This window comes from Rattus norvegicus, chromosome 9, assembly GCF_021556685.1.
Source record: "Rattus norvegicus strain SHRSP/BbbUtx chromosome 9, alternate assembly SHRSP_T2T, whole genome shotgun sequence".
NCBI lineage: Eukaryota > Metazoa > Chordata > Mammalia > Rodentia > Muridae > Rattus > Rattus norvegicus.
This window is the reverse complement of record NC_141542.1, coordinates 35,225,687-35,252,047: the sequence shown is the minus strand read 5'-3', so window position 1 is coordinate 35,252,047 and position 26,361 is coordinate 35,225,687. Positions and strand designations below refer to the sequence as shown.

Here is a 26,361-nt window from a genome sequence, read left to right as displayed (position 1 = left end):
AGTTTACTGATGACCTGAACTAGAGTCTGTGCCCAGTTCTTACTAAGTTTCAAATAAGTGTCCTGCCCCGGGCATTAAGGAAGAAGAGGAGGAAACATAAGATCACATAACGGTGCAAGAAACTTGAAGCTCTAAAGGTGGTTTTTATACCTAACCACCCATGCAGAGATCATGCCACACTCTACATACCAAACAATGCAATTAATCTCATTGTGCGAGTGTGGACATCATGTTCAGGATTAAGCAAGTATTCTTTATCAGGAAACATAAGGTCAATGCCAGTTTTAGATGAAAGGAAAATCCTTCCAGGTTTTATTGAACAGAACAGGCTGAACTGGAAGGAGAAAGGGGAAAGGTAAAAGATGAAAACAGGGCAAGGATACAGAACAGAGTTTCTCTGTTTATACATACTTATTTATAAAACGGGTGAAAGACAATCGCTAAAACAAACTTAGCAATACCTTGAAGTCTTCAATCTGCATCAGAAGTGTTGATTCCTTCTGATTGTCGTTGGAAAGATCTCTTAATAATTATATCAGCTTAAAGACAATGAGTGGATTTGACTTTTCTGCTATTCTTGCACTTCTGGGACTCATTCTCATTCTCATTCTAAATATTAAAGACTTTATGGCTAAAGCATCTAAACGGCAGTGTCCTCCAGGACCCAAACCTTGGCCAGTTATTGGAAATCTACACATCCTCAACCTGAAGAGGCCCTATCAAACCATGTTAGAGGTAAGACATAAATACATAAATGATCATTCACATTGTGTGTGTGCGTGTGTGTGTTCTGTGTGTATATGTGTGTGTTTCCAAATCATTCTTATCCTAGAATGTTTATTAGCTTACATGTGCTAACTATAGCTCATGTACATGTTTTGGATTCATCAGCATTCAAAATTAGCAGAGCTAATTAAAAATGCATATATGCATTTAAATTTGTGTATATATTTACATATATACATATAGTGTGTGGGTATGTGTGTGTATGAATTAGCTAGCTAATATGGTTCAAGGGTAGAAGTGGCAATTTTATTCTCAAGTATTTACAGCATGTAAACTTCTTCACTTCAAACATTTTGGTCTACATTTTATATATATTCTTCTAAAATCGCCTGAGTTTTGATCATTGACTTATGGGCAACTTTCAAATTAACCTCTCAAACCTGTATACATAAATAAGATAAACACCCATGTTATGGATATAACAGTTTAAATCTAGGTCTTCTATTAATTTGACAAATGACTTTATCTTTTGTCCTTTGTGTCACTGCCTAACAGGTTACAGACCTGGGGCAAGAATTAGACTAAACCTCTCCACTTTTTCAGTGAAAAAAATTTGTAAAATTATTGTTTATAGGGATAGACAAGGTGAATATTTTGAGCTTGCAATTGGCTATACGCTCTAAGTTGTTTCTAATTGAGTCCGGTTCTCATACAATTTGTAACATTTAATTTTAAAATCTTAAGGCACAAGGTAATGAAGAGAAAACTATAATTTCACCTCAGTTGGCAGTTCAAATTTGTTATAGGATTTTTTTAAAATAAATCAACACAAGGCATCCACATTCTTCTAACTAACCTGGAGAAAGACAAATTGACATTTCTATCTCCATTTTACAGATCAATATACTTTCACAGAACATAGAAACAACTTAAACTATCTCTGTGGCTCCTTCTACATCCAAAATCACAAGCCGGGGTAATCTCTCATAAGAATAAAATCTTTCAACACATCTCTGTTTACTGCTATGCTCCTCAAAGTTATTTCCACACTACTCCTGTCCTTTGCTTATACATTAACTAATCTACCCTCTTCATGGTATGCTCTTTCCTTTCACATTTCTACAGATATGCCATTGTTCTGAACGATTTCTATCTACAAAAACAGGAGGCTTCTACTCATTTCCATGACCTGCGTCATTTTTGTTTATGAAACTTATCCTTAAATTGATTTTCTGGCGTGAGCTAGTCTACCCTATATAAAGTAGTTCTCAATCAAGACACCCTGCTCTCAAACTCCTATTTTATTTTCTGTTTCCAAAATATGAATCTTAGTTTTACTGCTTTTCTAAATCATTAAGCCATCCTTCAATTCCTGATGAAATTGTAAATTAGTCAAGTTTCATATATAAAGAAGCATTCCAAATTGTCATCTCAGCCTCCACCAAAACTCAGTTAGATTAAGATTGCAGGTTCTCAACTAGTGGGTCACTAATTGTGGGTCACTTTTTGTGGGTCACTTTTTGAACATCACCACCTGCTCTGTGATCTCATGAAAATACAATATCCTTTCTATCTAGTAGTGATGATATATCTACTCAGGCAAGGTTAAGTGCTAAGAATAAACAGTGCTAAGAATAAACCAAGATGTCCTATATATTGGTTCCTGCTACTTTTCAATTATCAGTGAAAAGTGGAGTTCTTTTTTTTCAGTAAATAATGTTACCAGTAATGGAGAACTAACTTGGTCCCACTTATATCATAGCACACACTAAAAACCAGAATGTGAATATGGAATAGTATCAGTGTGGTAAGTCTTTCATCTCCCTGGAATTTTGGCTGGGCATTTTCTGTTTTCAAACAAAAACATGTAGGGAGGGATTATGCGTCTATTCTGTAATAAAAGATGAGTCATATTCTCAAAGTCAAAATCAAATAAAGTACAGGGGCCACCAACTGAAGGTCATTAGAGTATCTCCAGGAGGTAGAGTGGCTGGAGAAATGACCTTGGTAAAGCAGTGCAGAGGCCATGAGAAACTACCCTTTTAATTATTCTGTGATGTTTTAGTTGTTTCTCTGTGTTTTGTACACCACAGCTCTCCAAGAAATATGGTCCCATTTACAGCATTCAAATGGGGCCAAGGAAGGTGGTGGTGCTTTCTGGCTATGAGACAGTGAAAGATGCCCTTGTCAATTATGGCAATCAATTTGGCGAACGCTCTCAAGTGCCTATATTTGAAAGACTTTTTGATGGAAAAGGTAATGACCCCTTATTTTCAAATATATTCCTTTGGTCATAAGTATTGACTCAACTGTGTTATATTTATTTATTTCTATATCTTCACTTTGATGGTTCTATATGATCTGAACACTAGTCTTCCTCCATGGAAAATAATGAGTTTGTTTGCAAGTTTTCATTGACACCTTAGTCACACAAACCTCGATATAAGAAAAATATAAACATTCAAAATTGTGCACTGAGTTTATCGAGAAAAAAAATGCAAAATGTTTTCCAACCCAAAAGTCCTTGCTATTTGACTAGAAAAGAAAATATCCTCTTACTGAATAAGCATTAAAAGAAAATAACGTGCTTCACAATCTGCCCCTGTTAAAACAGGAAGGAATGCCTTTTACATACTGGAATCAACATGTTCACATTACATGTATGTTCTCAGGATTAAAATATTAGCTATTACTCAAGATACTGTCTTTGCTAGTTGGACCCATATAAAGAAAAACGAACTCACCATACACTAAGCCACTACCTAAAGACTATACATGGACTGACCCTAGACTCTGACCTCATAGGTAGCAATGAATATCCTAGTAAGAGCACCAGTGGAAGGGGAAAAGCTGGTTTTGTGAGTTAGAGTAAGCTCACCCTCAAAGTTTGGCTCATACGTTCCCATAAAAGCTGAGAAGCGAGGGTCTTACATCCCTGGTCATTTCTGACCTGTCTCCAGACCTTTGGAAAGATATTATAGTCATATAGATATCTAGACAAAATGATGACTTGGTTTTCATAAATATTTATATGCATTTCAAATAAGAAAGAAAAGTATTTACTGTGCTTTCTACAATAAATCCTTCAAGAAATGAAAGAAGAGACTCCCTAGACTTGGCCCTGGTTGGGCTTTGCTTGTTTTCTTTTCTTGCTTGCTGAGAAATGAAACTAGGGTTGAAATAAGCAAGATAATATTTTTTTTTGCCAGAAAACAAGTTATTTTAATTTTTTCTAAGGGAATGACATATGAGTATATCTCTTTTTTTATTTTTTTTATTAACTTGAGTATTTCTTATATACATTTCGAGTGTTATTCCCTTTCCCGGTATCCGAGCAAACATCCCCCTCCCCCCTCCCCTTCCTTATGGGTGTTCCCCTCCCAACCCTTCCCCCATTGCCGCCCTCCCCCCACCAGTCCAGTTCACTGGGGGTTCAGTCTTAGCAGGACCCAGGGCTTCCCCTTCCACTGGTGCTCTTACTAGGATATTAATTGCTACCTATGAGGTCAGAGTCTAGGGTCAGTCCATGTATAGTCTTTAGGTAGTGGCTTAGTCCCTGGAAGCTCTGGTTGCTTGGCATTGTTGTACATATGGGGTCTCGAGCCCCTTCAAGCTCTTCCAGTTCTTTCTCTGATTCCTTCAACGGGGGTCCTATTCTCAGTTCAGTGGTTTGCTGCTGGCATTCGCCTCTGTATTTGCTGTATTCTGGCTGTGTTTCTCAGGAGCGATCTACATCCGGCTCCTGTCGGTCTGCACTTCTTTCCTTCATCCATCGTGTCTAATTGGGTGGCTGTGTATGTATGGGCCACATGTGGGGCAGGCTCTGAATGGGTGTTTCTTCAGTCTCTGTTTTAATCTTTGCCTCTCTGTTCCCTGCCAAGGGTATTCTTGTTCCCCTTTTAAAGAAGGAGTGAAGCATTCACATTTTGATCATCCGTCTTGAGTTTCATTTGTTCTAGGCATCTAGGGTAATTCAAGCATTTGGGCTAATAGCCACTTATCAATGAGTGCATACCATGTATGTCTTTCTGTGATTGGGTTAGCTCACTCAGGATGATGTTTTCCAGTTCCAACCATTTGCCTACGAATTTCATAAAGTCGTTGTTTTTGATAGCTGAGTAATATTCCATTGTGTAGATGTACCACATTTTCTGTATCCATTCCTCTATTGAAGGGCATCTGGGTTCTTTCCAGCTTCTGGCTATTATAAATAAGGCTGCAATGAACATAGTGGAGCACGTGTCTTTTTTATATGTTGAGACATCTTTTGGGTATATGCCCAAGAGAGGTATAGCTGGATCCTCAGGCAGTTCAATGTCCAATTTTCTGAGGATCCTCCAGACTGATTTCCAGAATGGTTGTACCAGTTTGCAATCCCACCAACAATGGAGGAGTGTTCCTCTTTCTCCACATCCTCGCCAGCATCTGCTGTCACCTGAGTTTTTGATCTTAGCCATTCTCACTGGTGTGAGGTGAAATCTCAGGGTTGTTTTGATTTGCATTTCCCTTATGACTAAAGATGTTGAACATTTCTTTAGGTGTTTCTCAGCCATTCGGCATTCCTCAGCTGTGAATTCTTTCTTTAGCTCTGAACCCCATTTTTTAATAGGGTTATTTGTTTCCCTGCGGTCTAACTTCTTGAGTTCTTTGTATATTTTGGATATAAGGCCTCTATCTGTTGTAGGATTGGTAAAGATCTTTTCCCAATCTGTTGGTTGCCGTTTTGTCCTAACCACCGTGTCCTTTGCCTTACAGAAGCTTTGCAGTTTTATGAGATCCCATTTGTCGATTCTTGATCTTAGAGCATAAGCCATTGGTGTTTTGTTCAGGAAATTTTTTCCAGTGCCCATGTGTTCCAGATGCTTCCCTAGTTTTTCTTCTATTAGTTTGAGTGTGTCTGGTTTGATGTGGAGGTCTTTGATCCACTTGGACTTAAGCTTTGTACAGGGTGATAAGGATGGATCGATCTGCATTCTTCTACATGTTGCCCTCCAGTTGAACCAGCACCATTTGCTGAAAATGCTATCTTTTTTCCATTGGATGGTTTTGGCTCCTTTGTCAAAAATCAAGTGACCATAGGTGTGTGGGTTCAATTCTATTCCATTGGTCTATCTGTCTGTCTCTGTACCAATACCATGCAGTTTTTATCACTATTGCTCTGTAATACTGCTTGAGTTCAGGGATAGTGATTCCCCCTGAAGTCCTTTTATTGTTGAGGATAGCTTTAGCTATCCTGGGTTTTTTGTTATTCCAGATGAATTTGCAAATTGTTCTGTCTAACTCTTTGAAGAACTGGATTGGTATTTTGATGGGGATTGCATTGAATCTGTAGATTGCTTTTGGTAAAATGGCCATTTTTACTATATTAATCCTGCCAATCCATGAGCATGGGAGATCTTTCCATCTTCTGAGGTCTTCTTCAATTTCTTTCCTCAGTGTCTTGAAGTTCTTATTGTACAGATCTTTTACTTGCTTGGTTAAAGTCACACCGAGGTACTTTATATTATTTGGGTCTATTATGAAGGGTGTCGTTTCCCTAATTTCTTTCTCGGCTTGTTTCTCTTTTGTATAGAGGAAGGCAACTGATTTATTTGAGTTAATTTTATACCCAGCCACTTTGCTGAAGTTGTTTATCAGCTTTAGTAGTTCTCTGGTGGAACTTTTGGGATCACTTAAATATACTATCATGTCATCTGCAAATAGTGATATTTTGACTTCTTCTTTTCCGTTCTGTATCCCTTTGATCTCCTTTTGTTGTCTGATTGCTCTGGCTAGAACTTCAAGAACTATATTGAATAAGTAGGGAGAGAGTGGGCAGCCTTGTCTAGTCCCTGATTTTAGTGGGATTGCTTCAAGTTTCTCTCCATTTAGTTTAATGTTAGCAACTGGTTTGCTGTATATGGCTTTTACTATGTTTAGGTATGGGCCTTGAATTCCTATTCTTTCCAGGACTTTTATCATGAAGGGGTGTTGAATTTTGTCAAATGCTTTCTCAGCATCTAATGAAATGATCATGTGGTTCTGTTCTTTCAGTTTGTTTATATGATGGATCACGTTGATGGTTTTCCGTATATTAAACCATCCCTGCATGCCTGGGATGAAGCCTACTTGATCATGGTGGATGATTGTTTTGATGTGCTCTTGAATTTGGTTTGCCAGAATTTTATTGAGTATTTTTGCGTCGATATTCATAAGGGAAATTGGTCTGAAGTTCTCTTTCTTTGTTGTGTCTTTGTGTGGTTTAGGTATAAGAGTAATTGTGGCTTCGTAGAAGGAATTCGGTAGTGCTCCATCTGTTTCAATTTTGTGGAATAGTTTGGATAATATTGGTATGAGGTCTTCTATGAAGGTTTGATAGAATTCTGCACTAAACCCGTCTGGACCTGGGCTCTTTTTGGTTGGGAGACCTTTAATGACTGCTTCTATTTCCTTAGGAGTTATGGGGTTGTTTAACTGGTTTATCTGTTCCTGATTTAACTTCGATACCTGGTATCTGTCTAGGAAATTGTCCATTTCCTGAAGATTTTCAAGTTTTGTTGAATATAGGTTTTTATAGTAAGATCTGATGATTTTTTGAATTTCCTCTGAATCTGTAGTTATGTCTCCCTTTTCATTTCTGATTTTGTTAATTTGGACGCACTCTCTGTGTCCTCTCGTTAGTCTGGCTAAGGGTTTATCTATCTTGTTGATTTTCTCAAAGAACCAACTTTTGGTTCTGTTGATTCTTTCTATGGTCCTTTTTGTTTCTACTTGGTTGATTTCAGCTCTGAGTTTGATTATTTCCTGCCTTCTACTCCTCCTGGGTGTATTTGCTTCTTTTTGTTCTAGAGCTTTTAGGTGTGCTGTCAAGCTGCTGACATATGCTCTTTCCTGTTTCTTTCTGCAGGCACTCAGCGCTATGAGTTTTCCTCTTAGCACAGCTTTCATTGTGTCCCATAAGTTTGGGTATGTTGTACCTTCATTTTCATTAAATTCTAAAAAGTTTTTAATTTCTTTCTTTATTTCTTCCTTGACCAGGTTATCATTGAGTAGAGCATTGTTCAATTTCCAAGTATATGTGGGCATTCTTCTCTTATTGCTATTGAAGACCAGTTTTAGGCCGTGGTGGTCCGATAGCACGCATGGGATTATTTCTATCTTTCTGTACCTGTTGAGGCCCGTTTTTTGACCAATTATATGGTCAATTTTGGAGAAAGTACCATGAGGAGCTGAGAAGAAGTTATATCCTTTTGCTTTAGGATAGAATGTTCTATAAATATCCGTTAAGTCCATTTGGCTCATGACTTCTCTTAGTCTGTCTACATCTCTGTTTAATTTCTGTTTCCATAATCTGTCCATTGATGAGAGTGGGGTGTTGAAATCTCCCACTATTATTGTGTGAGGTGCAATGTGTGTTTTGAGCTTTAGTAAGGTTTCTTTTACATATGTAGGTGCCCTTGTATTTGGGGCATAGATATTTAGGATTGAGAGTTCATCTTGGTGGATTTTTCCTTTGATGAATATGAAGTGTCCCTCCTTATCTTTTTTTTTTTACTTTTAGTTGAAAATTGATTTTATTTGATATTAGAATGGCTACTCCAGCTTGCTTCTTCTGACCATTTGATTGGAAATTTGTTTTCCAGCCTTTCACTCTGAGGTAATGTCTGTCTTTGTCTCTGAGGTGTGTTTCCTGTAGGCAGCAGAATGCAGGGTCCTCGTTGCGTATCCAGTTTGTTAATCTATGTCTTTTTATTGGGGAGTTGAGGCCATTGATGTTGAGAGATATTAAGGATAGTGATTATTGCTTCCCGTTATATTCATATTTGGATGTGAGGTTATGTTTGTGTGCTTTCATTCTCTTTGTTTTGTTGCCAAGACGATTAGTTTCTTGCTTCTTCTAGGGTATAGCTTGCCTCCTTATGTTGGGCTTTACCATTTATTATCCTTTGTAGTGCTGGATTTGTAGAAAGATATTGTGTAAATTTGGTTTTGTCATGGAATATCTTGGTTTCTCCATCTATGTTAATTGAGAGTTTTGCAGGATACAGTAACCTGGGCTGGCATTTGTGTTTTCTTAGGGTCTGTATGACATCAGTCCAGGATCTTCTGGCCTTCATAGTTTCTGGCGAGAAGTCTGGTGTGATTCTGATAGGTCTGCCTTTATATGTTACTTGACCTTTTTCCCTTACTGCTTTTAATATTCTTTCTTTATTTTGTGCATTTGGTGTTTTGACTATTATGTGACGGGAGGTGTTTCTTTTCTGGTCCATTCTATTTGGAGTTCTGTAGGCTTCTTGTATGCCTATGGGTATCTCTTTTTTTAGGTTAGGGAAGTTTTCTTCTATGATTTTGTTGAAGATATTTACTGGTCCTTTGAGCTGGGAGTCTTCACTCTCTTCTATACCTATTATCTTTAGGTTTGATCTTCTCATTGAGTCCTGGATATCCTGTATGTTTTGGACCAGTAGCTTTTTCCACTTTACATTATCTTTGACAGTTGAGTCAATGATTTCTATGGAATCTTCTGCTCCTGAGATTCTCTCTTCCATCTCTTGTATTCTGTTGGTGAAGCTTGTATCTACAGTTCCTTGTCTCTCCTTTTGGTTTTCTATATCCAGGGTTGTTTCCATGTGTTCTTTCTTGATTGCTTCTATTTCCATTTTTAATTCCTTCAACTGTTTGATTGTGTTTTCCTGGAATTCTTTCAGGGATTTTTGCGATTCTTTCAGGGATTTTTGCGATTCCTCTCTGTAGGCTTCTACCTGTTTATTAATGTTTTCCTGCGTTTCCCTAAGGGAGTTCTTCACGTCTTTCTTGAAGTCCTCCAGCATCATGATCAAATATGATTTTGAAACTAGATCTTGCTTTTCTGGTGTGTTTGGATATTCCATGTTTGTTTTGGTGGGAGAATTGGGCTCCGATGATGCCATGTAGTCTTGGTTTCTGTTGCTTGGGTTCCTGTGCTTGCCTCTCGCCATCAGATTATCTCTAGTGTAACTTTGTTCTGCTATTTCTGACAGTGGCTAGACTGTTCTATAAGCCTGTGTGTCAGGAGTTCTGTAGACCTGTTTTCCTCTCTTTCAGTCAGTTATGGGGACAGAGTGTTCTGCTTTCGGGCGTGTAGTTTTTCCTCTCTACAGGTCTTCAGCTGTTCCTGTGGGCCTGTGTCTTGAGTTCACCAGGCAGCTTTCTTGCAGCAGACAAGTTGGTCTTACCTGTGGTCCCGAGGCTCAAGTTCGCTCGCGGGTTGCTGCCCACGGGCTCTCTGCAGCGGCAGCAACCAGGAAGACCTGTGCCGCCCCTTCCGGGAGCTTCAGTGCACCAGGGTTCCAGATGGTCTTTGGCTTTTTCCTCTGGCGTCCGAGATATGTGTGCAGAGAGCCGTCTCTTCTGGTTTCCCAGGCGTGTCTGCCTCTCTGAAGGTTTAGCTCTCCCTCCCACGGGATTTGGGTCCAGAGAACTGTTTATCAGGTCTGTTTCCTTCAGGTTCCGGCGGTGTCTCAGGCAGGGGTCCTGCCGCTCGTGGGCCCTCCCCCACGGGAGCCCAGAGGCCTTATACAGTTTCCTCTTGGGCCAGGGATGTGGGCAGGGGTGGGCAGTGTTGGTGGTCTCCTCCGCTCTGCAGCCTCAGGAGTGCCCACCTGACCAGGCGGTGAGGTCTCTTTCCCTCGGGGTTTGGGAGCAGAGAGCTGCTGCGGGCCGGGATCAAGATAATATTTTTTACTATACCATGAACCCATTCTTTCCTTATTTTTGGGAGGGAACACAAAAGCTCTTGATTTCAATTTTTATTTATCACTGAGCACTAAATTTAAAACAGTTAGAAGTACTTTAAACACACTCTCTTTCTCTCCGAGGAATTGCCTTCGCTCATGGCGAAACGTGGAAAACAATGAGAAGATTCAGTTTGTCCACCTTAAGGGACTTCGGCATGGGCAAGCGAACTATAGAAGACACAATTGTAGTGGAATGTCAGCATCTCATACAGAGCTTTGAATCTCACAAAGGTGTGTGCAACAAATAACGCCTTTTCACTTTTCGTGAAAAAGAAATAAACAAAAGGTATATTCAGTCACTTAGTTTGACATAATTTAACCTGTAGAAAAATTCCACTGATATGTATATACCCACCCAGTGCTGCTGTCTACTCCAATACTGTCCCTGTTGACTGTAAATGTTTATTTACATTTTCTCCTCCTCTTCCTCCTCCTCCCCCTCCTCCTCTTCTCCCTTCTCCCCTCTCTCTCTGTGTCTCTTTCTTTTTTTTTTTTGGAGCTAGGGATCGAACCCAGGGCCTTGTGCTTCCTAGGCAAGCGCTCTACCACTGAGCTAAATCCCCAACCCCCCTCTTTCTCTCCCTTTCTTCCTCCTTCCCTTTCTGTCTCCCCTCCCTCTCTCTCCCTCTCCTCCCCTTATCTTCCTACATAAATAAATCTATTAAAAATAATTTTATGTAAAATATATTTTGAATCTTTGAAAGTGCCTTGAAACCATGCTGTCTTTTCATTCTCAGAGTACAATAATGTTCTCATAACAGAAACGCAATCTTCCCATATTGAGACACTAACTTTAACGTAATACAGAGCATCTGGGGAACACAGTGGCATTTTCAGCGACATAAAAGAATTTAAGGGGGTTGGGGACTTAGCTCAGTGGTAGAGCACTTGCCTAGCAAGTGCAAGGCCCTGGGTTCGGTCCCCAGCTCTGAAAAAAAAAGAAAGAAAAAAAAAAGAATTTAAAAACTAGCCCATCATAGTAAGTTGGAGAGCAGATAAAAGGTGCTTTGGGCAACAGAACAGAGAAGCCTTCCAGCTGGACAGCTGCCACGAGGAGGGTGATCCAGATAGAGGAGGCAGCACAGTTGTCTTTTGGAAGGGAGAACTCAGAAAAAAGGGTGTCTTAGTAGGAAAAGCCTGTGAGCCACTACACCCCACCCAAGGATAGGATTTTCAGGTCTTCTGCTTGTGTATCTTGTTTTTTTTTTTTTAATATTTGGGCTTTACCTGATCTTCTTTAGGCTATAATGCTTTCATCTCAATGCAGGAGCGTGCTTTATTGCAAAGAAGATCCTTAGTTTTTATCCAGTCAAGGGAAGCAATCGTTAGTAAAGGATAGCATCGATCACAGACCAGGGCACTTGAAAAGATGATTATCAACTACCAGCCATTAGAGGTGTGAGCAGATGCCACACCTGACATCAAATGACGCCTGGCAATGAGACAACTACAGGTCCCTTTTCATGCCTTCCTGTTTTTCTGATGTCCCCTCTCAAATGAAAGCTACAGAAAGTGAAACTTCTCCTCTCTGAGGAAACCCTTCTGCTCAAAGCAAGCCAGGAACATCATTCTAACTTCACTGGCATTTCTTAGTTGGCTGCAAAGAAATTCTTGACCTACCATATATATCAAATCCCAAGACTCACATTTCTGAAGGAACTATGCTCTTTCCCTTAGAGCAGGCGATAGACAGACGGAAACCAGGAATCTGAGCAGCCACCCTGGGTTTCCAAAGTGTCTATTGTGACTCGATCACATCCTTTGTGTCCAATCATGTTTTCACTTAACTCTCCATGATTCATGGAAACAAAGTGTGTAAAATGGGTAGCTTACTCTTTGTCTCTGTCTTCAATCTAAAGATGCCTATGCCACACATAGTGATCAAACAAACTTGTTATTCTCTCATTAACATATTTTGGTCATAGTGCTATCAGTGTACTGTTTTGAATGAACATGGCCCCCATAGGCTCATATATTTGAATACTCGGTCCTCAGTTGTGGAACTGTTTTAGAAGGATTAGGAAATGTGGCCTTGTTGGAGATGGTGTGTTACTGGAGTAGGCTTCAAGACTTCAAAAGCCCACACCATTTCCAGTTAGCTATCTTTGCCACCTACTTGTGGATAAGAATGTTAGTTCTCATCAGGCACAGTGGTGCATACCTTTAATACCAGCACTTGAGAGGCGGAGACAGGTGAATCTCTGTGAGTTTTAAGCCAGCATGGTTTACAGAGCCAGGGCTGTTAAACAGAGAAAGCCGATATTGAAAAATCAATAGGGGTGGGGAAGGAGGAGAAAAAGGAGGAAGAGGAGGAGGAGGAGGAGGAGGAGGAGGAGGAGGAGGAGGAGGAGGACATGAGGACGAGGAGAAAATGAATGAAAGCTCTACTATCTGACTGCCTGCTTGCTTGCTGTCATTATCGTCCCTAATGGTACCAGACTCTAAACCCCCAAAACTGTAAGCCAATTCAGTGCTTTCTTTTATAAATTACTTTGGTCATGGAGTTTTCACAGCAATAGCAAAGTAACTAAGACTGTCAGTCCTGACTTTTTCTTAATTTCAACATTTAAGCATCAGAAGCAGATGGATCTCTATGAGTCTGAGGCCCGTCTGGCTATATAGCAAGTTCTGGGCTAGCCAGGGTTACATAGTGAGATTATGTCTCAAAAATAAATGTGCTTGTTTGCAGGTGGTAAGCTAGTTAATGCCCAACATTATACAGCAATGCACTCAATATGGTAATTTTTACTAATAAATAAATGAATGAATAAACAATGTTTACCTACTGATGTTTACTTAATAATCTTATAATCCAGGTAATTTGTATATGTGTGCTGGGCATTAGGGCTCATGCATACTGAGAAGGCTCTTGATCACTAAACTGTAGCTACCATCTTCCCTTTACTTTTTATTTTGGAACTGGGTCCCATTAGGACCTAGTGACTAGGTTATTTAAACTGGCCTTGAACTTATTCTGTACCCCTAAGAAACCTTGAACACTAGATCTTCCTACCACAGCCTCCCCAGCAACAGGGATACAGAGCTGAGAAACCAAGTCTGATTTCACACTCTGTATAGATTTCAGTGATACATAAAACATCAAAATATAGTAGAATGCTATACTCCAAACTTAAATGCCATGCATGACAGTAAATGATATTTCCTGTATCCAATACATTAACAATGATCCTCTATAAACACACTGAGTACCCAGGTACACCTGCAAATGTTAAATGCCTCTGCCACATTATTATTTCTCTAGCGAAACTGAGTGCCTACTTTTCTTTTACATGCCCATTGAATTTTTGTGGCCATCTGAGCATTTGTGCCAAAATGTGGGCATTAGCCAAAGTCAAAGCTATAAATGTCACATGTCCATTAAAGGTATAATCACAAATAATTCTTCTATGAAACTCTTTACTGGATAGATTGTCCCAATCAGTCTGGAACTGGGTTTGTGCTGGGTATGTGAAGATTCCTGATCTGTCTGATGAATTGCCTTATAGGAAAACCCTTTGAGATCAAAAGAGTACTGAATGCTTCTGTCGCTAACGTCATTGTGTCCATGCTGCTTGGGAAACGGTTTGACTACGAAGATCCCCAGTTCCTGAGACTCTTAACCTTAATTGGTGAAAACATAAAACTCATTGGAAACCCTAGTATTGTGGTAACTGTTTCTTCTTTATTTGATTTGTTTTCATTACTCGATTCCTCTGTGGTACACTTGATTGTTCAAGAGACTGTGAAAAGGATGTCAGTGTGTTCTAAGTCATGATAAACATGTTTGGTTAGCCTACCTGATGGTTTTCTCACCACAAAGCACTGCAATAATTACCTAGATTCATGGACTGTGAGTCACACTAACGTTATATGGCTTTGGTGTACCTTATAAATGTAGCCATGAGTTGTTTACCTACATCAACAATCATTATATGAACTAAATATCAATAGTAGATATTGAACTCATAGTATAATTCAATTAGGAAAAAGAGGTTATGATGATTGTCTTACTTAGGGTCCCATTGCTGTGAACAGACACCATGACCAACGTGAGTTTTATAAAGGTCAATATTTAATTGGGGCTAGCTCACAGGTTCAGAGGTTTAGTCCATTATCATCAATGCGGAGCATGGCAGCATCCAGGCAGGCACGGTGCAGGAGAACCTGAGTTCTACATCTTCACCCAAACGAAGTCAGAAACCTACTGAACATCCTCAGGCAGCAAGGAGGAGGGTCTCCAAGCCCAGCTCACAGTGACACACTTCCTCCAACAAGGCCACACCTTCTAATAGTGCCACTCCCTGGACCAAGCATATGCACACCATCACAGAATGGCTTGACAATCTGATTATTTTATCACTGGAAGATCCATCTTCTACAGAATGGAGAGATGAATAAACAGAAAAGAGCACTGGCTGTTCCTCTAAAGGATCCAAGTTCCTTTCTTAGAACCCACATGGTGGATCACGGCTAACCCTAACTCCAATTTCATGGAATCAGATAAATTTTTCTGAGCTTTATGGACATCAGACACTCAAGTGGCACACAGATATACATGTAAACAACATCCACACTTAAAAAAAATAGAATAGCTTTCATCTTCCAGATCCAAGAAAATAGAAATTTTGAATAGTACCAATCAATACAGCCAACAATTTAAGTTTTTTTCTACAAACGCAGGTAACCTATTAGTATATAGGTACTTAGAACAGGCACAGGCAACTGTCTCATATAACCTGAGATGAGATCTTCTGTTCATTAACTCATCTGAGACAAAAACTAAAGGTGCTATTTTTGTGATTTTTTTCAATAATAATTTATCATTTACATGGTCCCAACTAGTTTGTGCCTTTATGTAAAGAACTTTTTTTTATATTCCTTTAGCTTTTTAATATTTTTCCTATTCTGGGATTTCTCCTAAGAAGCCACAAGAAAGTACTGAGGAACAGAGATGAACTATTTTCCTTCATAAGGAGGACCTTCCTAGAACATTGTCACAATCTTGACAAAAATGACCCCAGAAGTTTCATCGATGCATTCCTAGTCAAGCAGCAAGAGGTAATGGTGTTTTCCTAGGAGGATTTAACTGATTGCTTATAGAGGCAAAACATTTCTTCAAGGAAGAAATTCGAATGGACCCAGATTAATAGTGAGTACTGTATAGAGTCTGAACATGCTGTTTATTATAGTTTGAATACAATTTCCACCTTAACTATAAAGAGAAATTGTGTGGGGAATATTTTTAAAACTCGACTAAAAACTAACTTTGAAACTCCCTAAACAGAAATAGGCTTTGTTATTTTCAGAAGTATTTACTATGATTAGCATCTGGGATGCACGTGACTACCCAAGTTCTGCTGGACACTTGCATAATCAACGGAAATTCCTCTGAGTTGAAGAGTGCAATACCTGCTGCTTTTAATCCATGGTACTTTTTTATGATTTACCTATGATGAAATTATTCCATGACTAATAACATATTTTACCATTTTAGGAAAACAACAAATCTGCTGATTATTTCAATGAGGAAAATTTGCTAGCCCTTGTTAGTAATCTATTTACAGCAGGAACTGAGACCACAGCTGCCACACTGCGCTGGGGAATTATACTCATGATGCGATACCCTGAGGTCCAGAGTAAGTCTCCAAGAGGCAGTGTTCCCCTAATGGAGCAAAAGAAAAGTATCTTGGAATAAAAAAAAAATGCAGAATTCTACAGTCACATTGCTACCTGTAAATTGCAGCCTTGACAATAGTTTGTGGGGTTAGTGTCCTTCTAGAAAAAGAGAGGAAATAGTTTGAACACCCTTATAGAAGAAGGGGAGGGGAGGGGATAGGGAGCTTATGGACAAGAAGCTTTAGTGCTGGAGTGATGGCCCAGTGATTAAGTGTGCATACTGCTCTTGCCAAGGGTCAGACTTCAGGTCTCAGTTTTCCCATTAGACAGATTACAACTGCCTATACCCCTAGCTCCAAGGGCACTTTCTTCTGGACTCCACGGACACCTGAACTCACACTCACTTACCCACAAATAGACACATGTGTGCATGCCACACATGTACATGTGCATGCGCACAACTAAAAGTCAAAGAAATCTTTTAAAAATTATTTTTCAGAAGAAAATAGGATTTGTTCTTTAGCATCCTAAAATGGTCTGAAATCTTTCCATAATCGTTTCCAGAGCAACCTTAAAATAGAAGGAGGGTAGCGGGGTCTCATGCCTTTAATCCCAGCACTTGGGTGGCAGAGACAAGTAGAACTCTGTAAGTTTGAGACCAGCCTAGTCTATAGAGTGAGGTCCAGGATAGCCAGCTACATGGAGAGACTCAGTCTTAAACCCTTCTCCATTCTCTTCCCCCACACCCTATCTCTCTCTCTCTCTCTCTCTCTCTCTTTTAAAGATTTATTTATTTATTATATATAAGTACACTGTAGCTGTCTTCAGATACACCAGAAGAGGGTATCGGATCTCTTTACAGATGGTTGTGAGCCACCATGTGGTTGCTGGGAATTGAACTCATGACCTCTGGAAGAGCAGTCGGGTGCTCTTAACTGCTGAGCCATTTCTCCAGCCCCCCACACCCTCTCAAAAGAAAACAAGTAGGAAGGATGAAGGTAAAAGCACCCAGATTTGGGTTTGATTGCATGTGTGAAGAAAACATGTAGAATCACTTGAATTCATGTCCATGTCAGACACTAAACTCTAATTGCATTCTATCCAGAAAAGGTCCACGATGAGATCCACCAAGTTGTGGGCTCAGCTCAGCCTCGGATTGAGCACCGAACTCAAATGCCCTACACAGACGCTGTAATTCACGAAATACAGAGAGTTGCTAACATCCTGCCCACAAGCCTACCCCATGAGACAAGCACAGATGTTGTATTTAAAAACTATTATATTCCAAAGGTAAGGGCTTAAGCAGAAGGAATGAGAATATATTCCCAATGTTCACAATCATGGAAGCAGTGAGATTGAAGTTCAATGACAGTCTTGGCCTGTCTTTCTCCTTCCAACCCTGGTCGCTCTCCTCTCTGTTTACTATCTTACTCCTTCCTCCAATCAGTCAAAACAAGATAACTGTGTGTGTTTATGTATGTATGTGTGCATGTGTGTGTGTGTGTGTGTGCCACAGATGACTATTATCTAATACTTTATAAAATATTATTCTATTTTATGTTATAATTAAAAAAATGTGGTTCAGAAAAGTTAAGCCTTTTTGGAAATGAAAGGTTGCTCTCTGAAGGAACTAAGAGTTTTCCAGTAAGCTGTTTCACGTTCTGAGCTCTGAGCCTTGAGCTTTTCCCAGGCAGGCTCTTTCCATCAGTACCTCCATACTTTCATCCTACATGCTTTAATCCCATCACCCCATACAATAATATATACAGATTCCCAGGCATCTTCATGCCAACCTTTGAGTTCTTGTAAATTGAAGAAATACATGCATGTCTTCCTAAAACTAGACTGAAGGCAAGAGTGAGCAAAAGGTTGTGATAACACAAGGCACCAATCCTTTTCCTCATTGCTTAGTCTGATCACTGCTGGTGAGTTTATGTCTGCATAAAGCCATGAATGAATCCTACTCTGGGACTCCTACTCTCTGAACAAGACTGCACTCATCTTTGGAGTTTCTCTTCTCAGTGTAGGCATACCACTAAGCTGAGTTAGTCAGATTAAGAGTGAAGCAGAAAAACAAATGCAAGCAATGTGGCATTGGTAAGCCTCCTGATATCCTAATAAGATAAAACTTGTAAAGAGAAACAGTCATTTGATTTTGAGTTTTGCCAGTTCAAGTCCAAGATTAGGCAGAATAGCCCCATCTAAATTGAACTGATGGGATGGTAGGTGTCATTGAGGCAGGTGGATAGAGAAGCCAGTGAACAGAGAAAGGCTGACAGACTAGAGTGTGTCAGAACCCATCCACTGAAGTAAAGATGATCTTCCCCATGGTCCACCTCTCCTAAAGGTTCTAGCATACCCTCTGAAACAAGCCATGAACATAGGAAGATTCTCCCCACCCTCAAACCATAGCAAAAGTGAAAACAGAAAAACAGTATTAAACATTATCTAAAAGAAACAGTAAAGTGGTAAGCTTTTAGTTTTATCCGTAAACACTGCTGTTGAAAGGGCTTATATGCAGCAGGTGTCTAATTAATGTGCTATGTAACTAGGAGGTAGGCTCAGTCTTGGCACATCTCAATCAGCTCTTCGGTGAAGGTGAAATAATTGTTATGAAGCAGAGACATATAACCCTTCACAGTAGATATGTAGATGATAGACAGACAGACAGACAGACAGACAGATCATCCATGTTTTAAAATGAAATGCTTTTAGTCAACTGACTACTTGAGTTAAAAAATTTCAGGAAGACTTCATTTGATAAAACAGTTAACCAGAATATTCTATTTCAAAGGCTTATTAAAGATATACCTATCAAGAGAAAGTAGTGAATATTTTCTTTCAATCAATTAATTTCCTGCTAGCTAAACTTGAATATTGAGTAGCCTTTGTTTATACCTCCTGCTCACAGTTCTGCTTTTAACCATTATTTGACTTTGTTTTGTTATCTTTCATCCTCAGAATGTCTTTTTCTATACAATTAAAGTCACCCCACCCCCTTCATTTATAGAAAGCTGTTTTACAGCACATGGCATAATATGAAGGCAGATAAGTTTATTTTTTAGAATCTGCCTATATGATATTTCTTGATTTAACATCCACTGTCATAGAACTTGAGATATAAGAGTAAATGTTCAGTGAGCCATTGAACCGTCCAGAAATTCTACCAGATTTTTTCATTTGTATCCTTTCATCTACAACCTACAATCCCAGTAAGGTACACTTAATTTCTCCCATGCAGGTTTAGAAGAGAATTTATTAAAATTAACAAGCTGACTGTGGTGGTTCATATTGTAAGCTCAGCACACAGGAGGATAAACGTCATGAGTCTAAGCTGTTTTGGGCTACAGAGTGAGTTCAAAACCATCCTGGGTCACATCGGAAAATTCATTAAATTACCTGCTGTTATCATATGACCAATACACACTAAAGGTTCATTCCCATGACCTGCTTTTAGTTAGGAACTAAAGAAAACTTTGGTGACCAAAATGAATACCCCATTACTGAACATAAAGCTTTCCCTGACTACTTCATTCTCTTCTAGAGCATTCCATAGCTGGAAATTTACCAGCCATGGTTATAATGCATCACTGGAGAAGAACCTCTTAGGAAAAAATTTAATTTATCTCTTTACACTAACAACACTTTTTATTTTTAGGGCACTGAGGTCATTACCCTGTTAACATCGGTACTTCGGGATCAAACACAATGGGAAACACCAGATGCTTTTAATCCTGCTCATTTCCTCAGTTCCAAGGGGAGGTTTGTCAAGAAAGAAGCTTTCATGCCCTTTTCAGTGGGTAAGGTGCCTTTCTGAACACAGCTAGTTTACAGAGTAAGAGAGATGTCACCTCAAGGTTATGATAGGTCTTGTGACTATTACCTCCACGTCTGCTCTTGCATTGTGATCAATATTTTATCCAAGCCTGGCTGGTCTTGTGTACACTGTGAAACCTCTTTGAACCTTTAAACAAGTGGCAGTCATTCATAATGAGGATGAGTAACTTGTTCATGGATTTCAAAATTCCTGTGGAAATCAAAATTTTTATTTTGAGTCTAGATAGATAAGCAGTTATAAGTGATTTCTGCAAAAGACCCGAGTTTGGTTCTTAGCACTAACTTTTAAGTTAATGACAACTGCTTTTAACTCCAGCTTCAGGAGTCCCTGGTGCTTCTGGTTCCTGCCAGAACCTGCACTTACATGCACACCCCTATACACAGACATATAAATAATTAAAAAGAAATTTATTGTGGTCCTCAAAGAAAGCTAGGAGTACCAATATTTGTTTGTTTGTTGGTATTGTTTTGAAAGTTTCTCTGTATAGCCACTATCATCCTTGAACATACTATGTAGACCAGACTGGCCTCAAACTCAGAGAGATCCATCTGCCTCTGCCTTCTCTGCCTCCTGCCTCCTGCCTCCTGCCTCCTGCCCCCTGCCTCCTGCCTCCTGCCTCCTGCCCCCTGCCCCCTGCCTCCTGCCTCCTGCCTCCTGCCTCCTGCCTCCTGCCTCCTGCCTCCTGCCTCCTGCCTCCTGCCTCCTGCCTCCTGCCTCCTGCCTCTGCCTCTGACTGTGCCTGGAGAGCTGGGATTAAAGGCATGCTCCACAACACCCAGCCCAATACAATTTCTTAGTCATAGACAAACAAATAAAATGCAAAGTGTTAGAAAACATATTAAATATAGAGCAAATTTATGTGTCCACTACAAGTGGTAGCTATAACTTCTCCACCCATTTATCCCTCTAGTTGTGTGGAAGGCATCCTTTTCTTCTGTTTTCATTTACACGTAGTCACACTTTTAGAAGTCTTGTTCTTTGAACAACTTTTATGATCTTTGTCTCACGAGATTGTTCTCAGATTTACACATGCAATAACATTCTCTTGCTATTACATGTTTTATCTTGTTGGGCTGTTCAGTGTTTACCATGAAACTCAATATAGTTTAATCGGAAGGTTGTAATTAACATCCCAAGTTACTTTACTTCTGATTTTACTAAACACCATTTAATTATGTCCTTATTTCTTGGGCAATGGAAATATCTAACCCCAAACCTATGCTAGCTTTTCCTTCCATAGACTCCTCCATGGCTTGTGACATTGTATCATAATTATCTGTTTACTTATTGGTCACCTACTAGATGACCTATTCCATAGGCAAGCCCATGAGAACAATAACTGTTTCAAAGTCAAGCACAATAATACCTATGCCTTGTTAACCTTAAACCTGTTGTGGACTGAGTGGTTAGTTTCTTTATGAACATTGCAGAGAGGCAATATCCTTGGCCTTTCATCCCATAAAAATCTTGCCCCATTCCTGTGCCCAATAAAGAAGTAGTTATATAGAGAGGACTTCTATTCCATGTAGATCTCAAATAAACCAAAAGAGTTAACATGAGATCATTTCCTTCTGTTGTAAAACAGAAGCCTTCTGCATTTGAGTACACCTCTGGTTTATGTTCCAAGAAGTAAATCAGAGATCTACAACTATATGAACTATAAAAATTACTGGTCATAACATAAGCAGCATGTTAAAGCTCTCCTCCTGGGAGCAAGGTAAATAGATATAATATGTCTTCAGAAGGACTGAAAGCAGATTATAAATTAAAACTGCTACATTTCATTCAATTATGTTGCCTTCAATCTATAAAACTATTTATCTACATACTATATATCCATAAACAACCCATTATATTTAACCTAAAAATAAAATTGTTTCTAACACAGGAAATACAGATAACCACCAAGAGCCTATGGTTTTAATAAACTTCTTACAGGAAAGTTTCCTTTCTCAATTTTATTGCATTTTTTTTCAGACATTTCCACAAATACTTTACATGTCAGAGTTGTGTCAATTGAGTCTAACTTTGCAAGATGCTTCTCTTTCTTAACCTCATTTTCAAGATCACTGTAACCTAGTTCCTTCCTTTGGTATCTGAGCCAAGATCAGCGAACTCATTCCCTGTGTACGTGGGAGTCAAAACTCATCCAGCCAATGGCACAAGGACCTCATTGTCAACTTTCCTCATCTTTACCTGACAAATTTCTCATCCTTTCTATCAAAGTTTAGTTATAAAGCTTTCATTCAAGGAACGAACCTTCCATGGTTTATCAGGTATCTTTCCACAGGTCAACTCATGGATTATGACATTGTATAATACTTGCCTATTTATCTATAGGTCATCTGTTAAACAGTAAATCTCCTTGGAACAGTAGCAGACTCAGCACCAAGTTCAGTAGCTACCCTGTTGACATTCAACATATTTATGGATTGAATGATTAGCTTTTCCTTAGCAGACACATCATGCACTTTTACCTCTTGTGATGCACACGATTTTGTCGAAAAAATATTTTCAAATTAAAATATTGTTCTTGGGGTTTTTTCCGGGTGGAAGGGCTGGTTTTGTTTTCATTTTTGTTTTTGTTTTCTGTTGCTGTGATAAACACCACGACCAAAACAAAACAAAACAACTTGAAAGAAAAAAAGCTTCCAGGTCACATTGCATTACTAAGGAGAGTCAAGGAAGGAACTCAAGGCAATAGCCTGGAACCAGAAGCCTTAGAGGCATCCTGCTTCCAGGCTCTCTCTCTGGCTCATGCCCAGCCAGACTTCTTAGAGACTGCCTAGGGAAGATGCCAACCATAGTGAGCTGGGCATTTCCACATCGATCATGAACACAATCTTTCAGAAACCTGACTACATGCCAATATTTTCTGGACAATACCTCAATTGAGGTTGCTTCTTATTTAAAATAAACGATGGGGACAAAATGTTATGTTTAATTGCTTCTCTTCATCATTAAAGCTACCATTTGGATCCTTTTCTTTTTTAGATATATTTCAAAGTCTTACCTGAAAACAAAACCAATAAAGCTTAGAAGAGGTTTGAATTAGCTCTGATCTGGTCCAGCATTGTTGGGGTCCTTGTGCTGATGTCTTATAACCTCCTACTTGTTGGGGTTCTTGTGCTGATGTCTTATAACCTCCTACATTATCTGTGTCTCCAGGTCGTCGGATGTGTGCTGGTGAGCCACTGGCAAAAATGGAGCTTTTCCTTTTCTTCACCAGTCTCATGCAGAAGTTTACCTTCCAACCACCCCCTGGAGTCTCCTATCTGGACCTGGATCTAACTCCAGACATTGGTTTTACCATTCAACCACTGCCTCATAAGATATGTGCTCTGCTCCGAACCTCAGCTCTTTGAGTTCAGTGCAGCCCCAATTCTTGGTGTGATCTTGTGGTCCTTGGCACAAAGGCTTTCCTTTCCTTCATTTCTATAGCCGTGGTATTCAGCCAAATCCTGCAGTGTTATTATGGCAGTTAGCCTCCTTCTCACAGGGGGCTGTCTTTTCCAGAATAAGTTTCTGTGCTAGCTGCTGGAGAAGAAACTCCCTACTGCTATTGCAGAAAACAACAGATGAACAGATAGTTTCACAAAAAGATCCCAAACATGGTCTTCTAAGGCATGAGACACCTAAGGATCACAAATCGAGAGTCATAATTGGTGTTTATGTGAAGGAAGGCAGTATAATATCTATGAATAGCAACACAAATACGGTAAAGAAAACTCAACTCTTAGTGATGCACACACTAAACTTACGGCATTGTTTTCATTCTGAGAACAAGCAGTGGCTAATAACAGATAATTGGTTGTGAGTACTGCCAGTTTGCTGAGATCAGGAAGTATTAATTAATCTGGGTCCTACTAGATTGCTTGTTGGAGGGCTGCAAAGGCAGTTGGCGTTTACGTCTGGCACGGGAGGTTCGATTTCCAGAATTCATGTAAAGATAGAAAGTGATGTAAACCTAGCCCCACACATCACATACATGCATGTTCTCTCTCTCTCTCTCTCTCTCTCTCTCTCTCTCTCTCTCTCTCTCAGATTATTACTAATAATAGTATACATGTCATATCCAAAATGTGCAGAGTCATTCCTGTGGTTTGTGTTCTAAAGTCCCAGTGAAGTCAAATATAAAGGGACCTTGGCAACAGATCAGAGAAAAGCCATGTTGTTTCCCCAACGCAAAAACATCTCCAGTCAATTGTACCCTCCCACCATCAATATACATACTTCTTCTGTGCTCATATCTGATTTGTATCTAAGTGAGAATTGCCCTAGACAAAGAAGACTTTATTTAACGAATTGTATGTAATAGGCTAGAACTTGGTCAGAACCCAGCTCTGCTGAAGCACAGAACAGAAAGACTTTCAGCAGTGGGGTGTGTCGTGGAAAAGTACCCAAGGTTGGGAGGAAGTCTGACCAATAGGCTGTATCCAGCTCACTGAATCACTCCTGCATTTTCAAGTATTTCTATGGTAGGCTGTCTGCCCTGGCTACTGGGTTCCCATTTGACTTTTCTTTTTTATCAGAAGCTATAGCTAAAAACCCAGAACTTCACGCTTCATAAGCAAGCACTCTTCCACTAAGCTACAGCGCCAGCTTGAGAGCCTCATTTGAAAAGCTACTACTTCACACGGAGAATAGGAGTCAGATATCCTATCTTCCTGGATGAATCTCAAGGAAATCTCTTAGGTCCTTAAGAAATAGGGTATGGATCTGTGGAACTGTCAAGAGATCTTTTTAATACTTAGAATCTCCCTCTTTTCAGAGGAATAGAATTAACACAGCATTTTCTCAACTCAAGCCTCAAGAGAGAAGTCCTGGTCATCAGGAAGAAAAACAACTACAGTTCAGTAAAATGCCAGAGAACATTAGGCACTTAGGTCATTCTCAACACATTACTATCCACAAAGCCTTTTGATGGGAGTCCTTTAGGTGCCCTGACAGTCCAGAGAGGTACAGAAAGTAATGAAATGGGGCACAAGTTCCATTCGGGCTCCCTTCGATGTACACAGGCAACTGTACTTTCATGGCTACTCCTAGTTTATTTAGAGGATTCAGTAGTATTTTAGTCAGTTCTGAACCCACAATCAAAATTAGCGGGTGGGCTTGTTTCTCTTACTTGAGGAACAGTAAAAATAACTTAGGACAGAGATCCAGAGAACCAAATTTTACTTGTAGCGCTGTCAGCTTTTCATTGTTATGATGACAGACTGGTGGGGCATATGTCCTCCATCTGCCAAACAGAAGAACGGGAGAAAATAATGTTCCTCACTATGAGTACAATGTAAAAAACATAAGTATAATGTAAAAAAGGAACAATTTCTGCTGTCTCAGAGAGTGAAATAACACCCTTTTGTGTCATTCTAAAGTAGTAAATAAACTAAACGAAAAATTAAACAATAAAGATGAAAATGTCCGCAGAAGATAAAGTAAAAATACTTATTCCTACTAATGTAATTTTTCCCTTGATTCATTCTTTGATCACAACAATTATGAAATAAAGAATCTTTTCTTCAAGTTATTCATGTCTAACAAAATTGTACTTATACAATAAAACTATTACATTTTATTATTTCTCTACTTTAAGCTTTACATGTAAATTATATATCACAATCAATAAGTTAATTTTTTTCCTTACTCACTTAAACCTCAGCTCAACACTGAATAAATCAGTTCTACACTGAATATGGGTTACAGAATTCTTTATTTTACCCCAACATAATTCCCAAAAAGAAATTTATTATGGGATTGTTTAACTTATACCTTGGTAATTTTCCTGAATAGTCGAGATGGAAATGCTTTGACACTTGAATTCTTAAAATTTTCAGGATCTGGATCAGCATCAAGTAGCCCAGTTGAATCCATAGTCGGTTTATTTCCTGGCTTTGGTGGATATACTGAGGGCCAAATTCAGGGCCTCAGACATGCAAGGCAGGCATTCTACCAGACACACCCCTAGCCCAAGTCTGAAACCATGTGACAGTAGCAGCTCTTACATGGCAATGTTTAAAAACAGATTTAAGGAAAGGAACTCTGCAGAAATTGTTTGAAGTTTTCTGTTCTTTGTCATTTGAAAGTACAGCTGGGATACTGACAAGATTGTTCAGTAGAAGAACAGGCACTACTCTTGCTGAGGACCTCAGCCATTTGGTTCTTGCTGGATGGCATACAACTGCCAATAACCCCAACTTAAGGGGCTCTATGGTCCTTCAAGGACACCTGCACTTCAGGGCACATTACACCCACAAAGACACACATACAAAATAATAAGTAAATAAATGAAGGAATGAAGTAATAAGAAAGAAGAAAAAAGAAATTAAGAAACTAGAAAGAAATGAAGAGAAAGAAAGAAAGAATGAGAAAGAAAGAAAGAAAGAAAGAAAGAAAGAAAGAAAGAAAGAGAGTTGATTAGAATGAATC

The 26,361-nt window shown here is 39.3% G+C and overlaps 1 protein-coding gene across 1 annotated transcript; it reads left to right on the top strand.

Moving 5' to 3' along the window:
• The first annotated feature begins 442 nt into the window (after positions 1 to 442).
• Cyp2ac1 (cytochrome P450, family 2, subfamily ac, polypeptide 1) lies at positions 443 to 25,626 on the top strand. Its single transcript, NM_001433412.1, is given in 9 exon segments — positions 443 to 735; positions 2,820 to 2,982; positions 10,563 to 10,712; positions 13,988 to 14,148; positions 15,366 to 15,539; positions 15,976 to 16,117; positions 17,203 to 17,387; positions 19,756 to 19,897; positions 23,104 to 25,626. Coding segments are annotated over 9 exon segments (1,500 nt in total). The 5' UTR covers positions 443 to 549; the 3' UTR covers positions 23,301 to 25,626.
• The last annotated feature ends 735 nt before the right edge of the window (positions 25,627 to 26,361 follow it).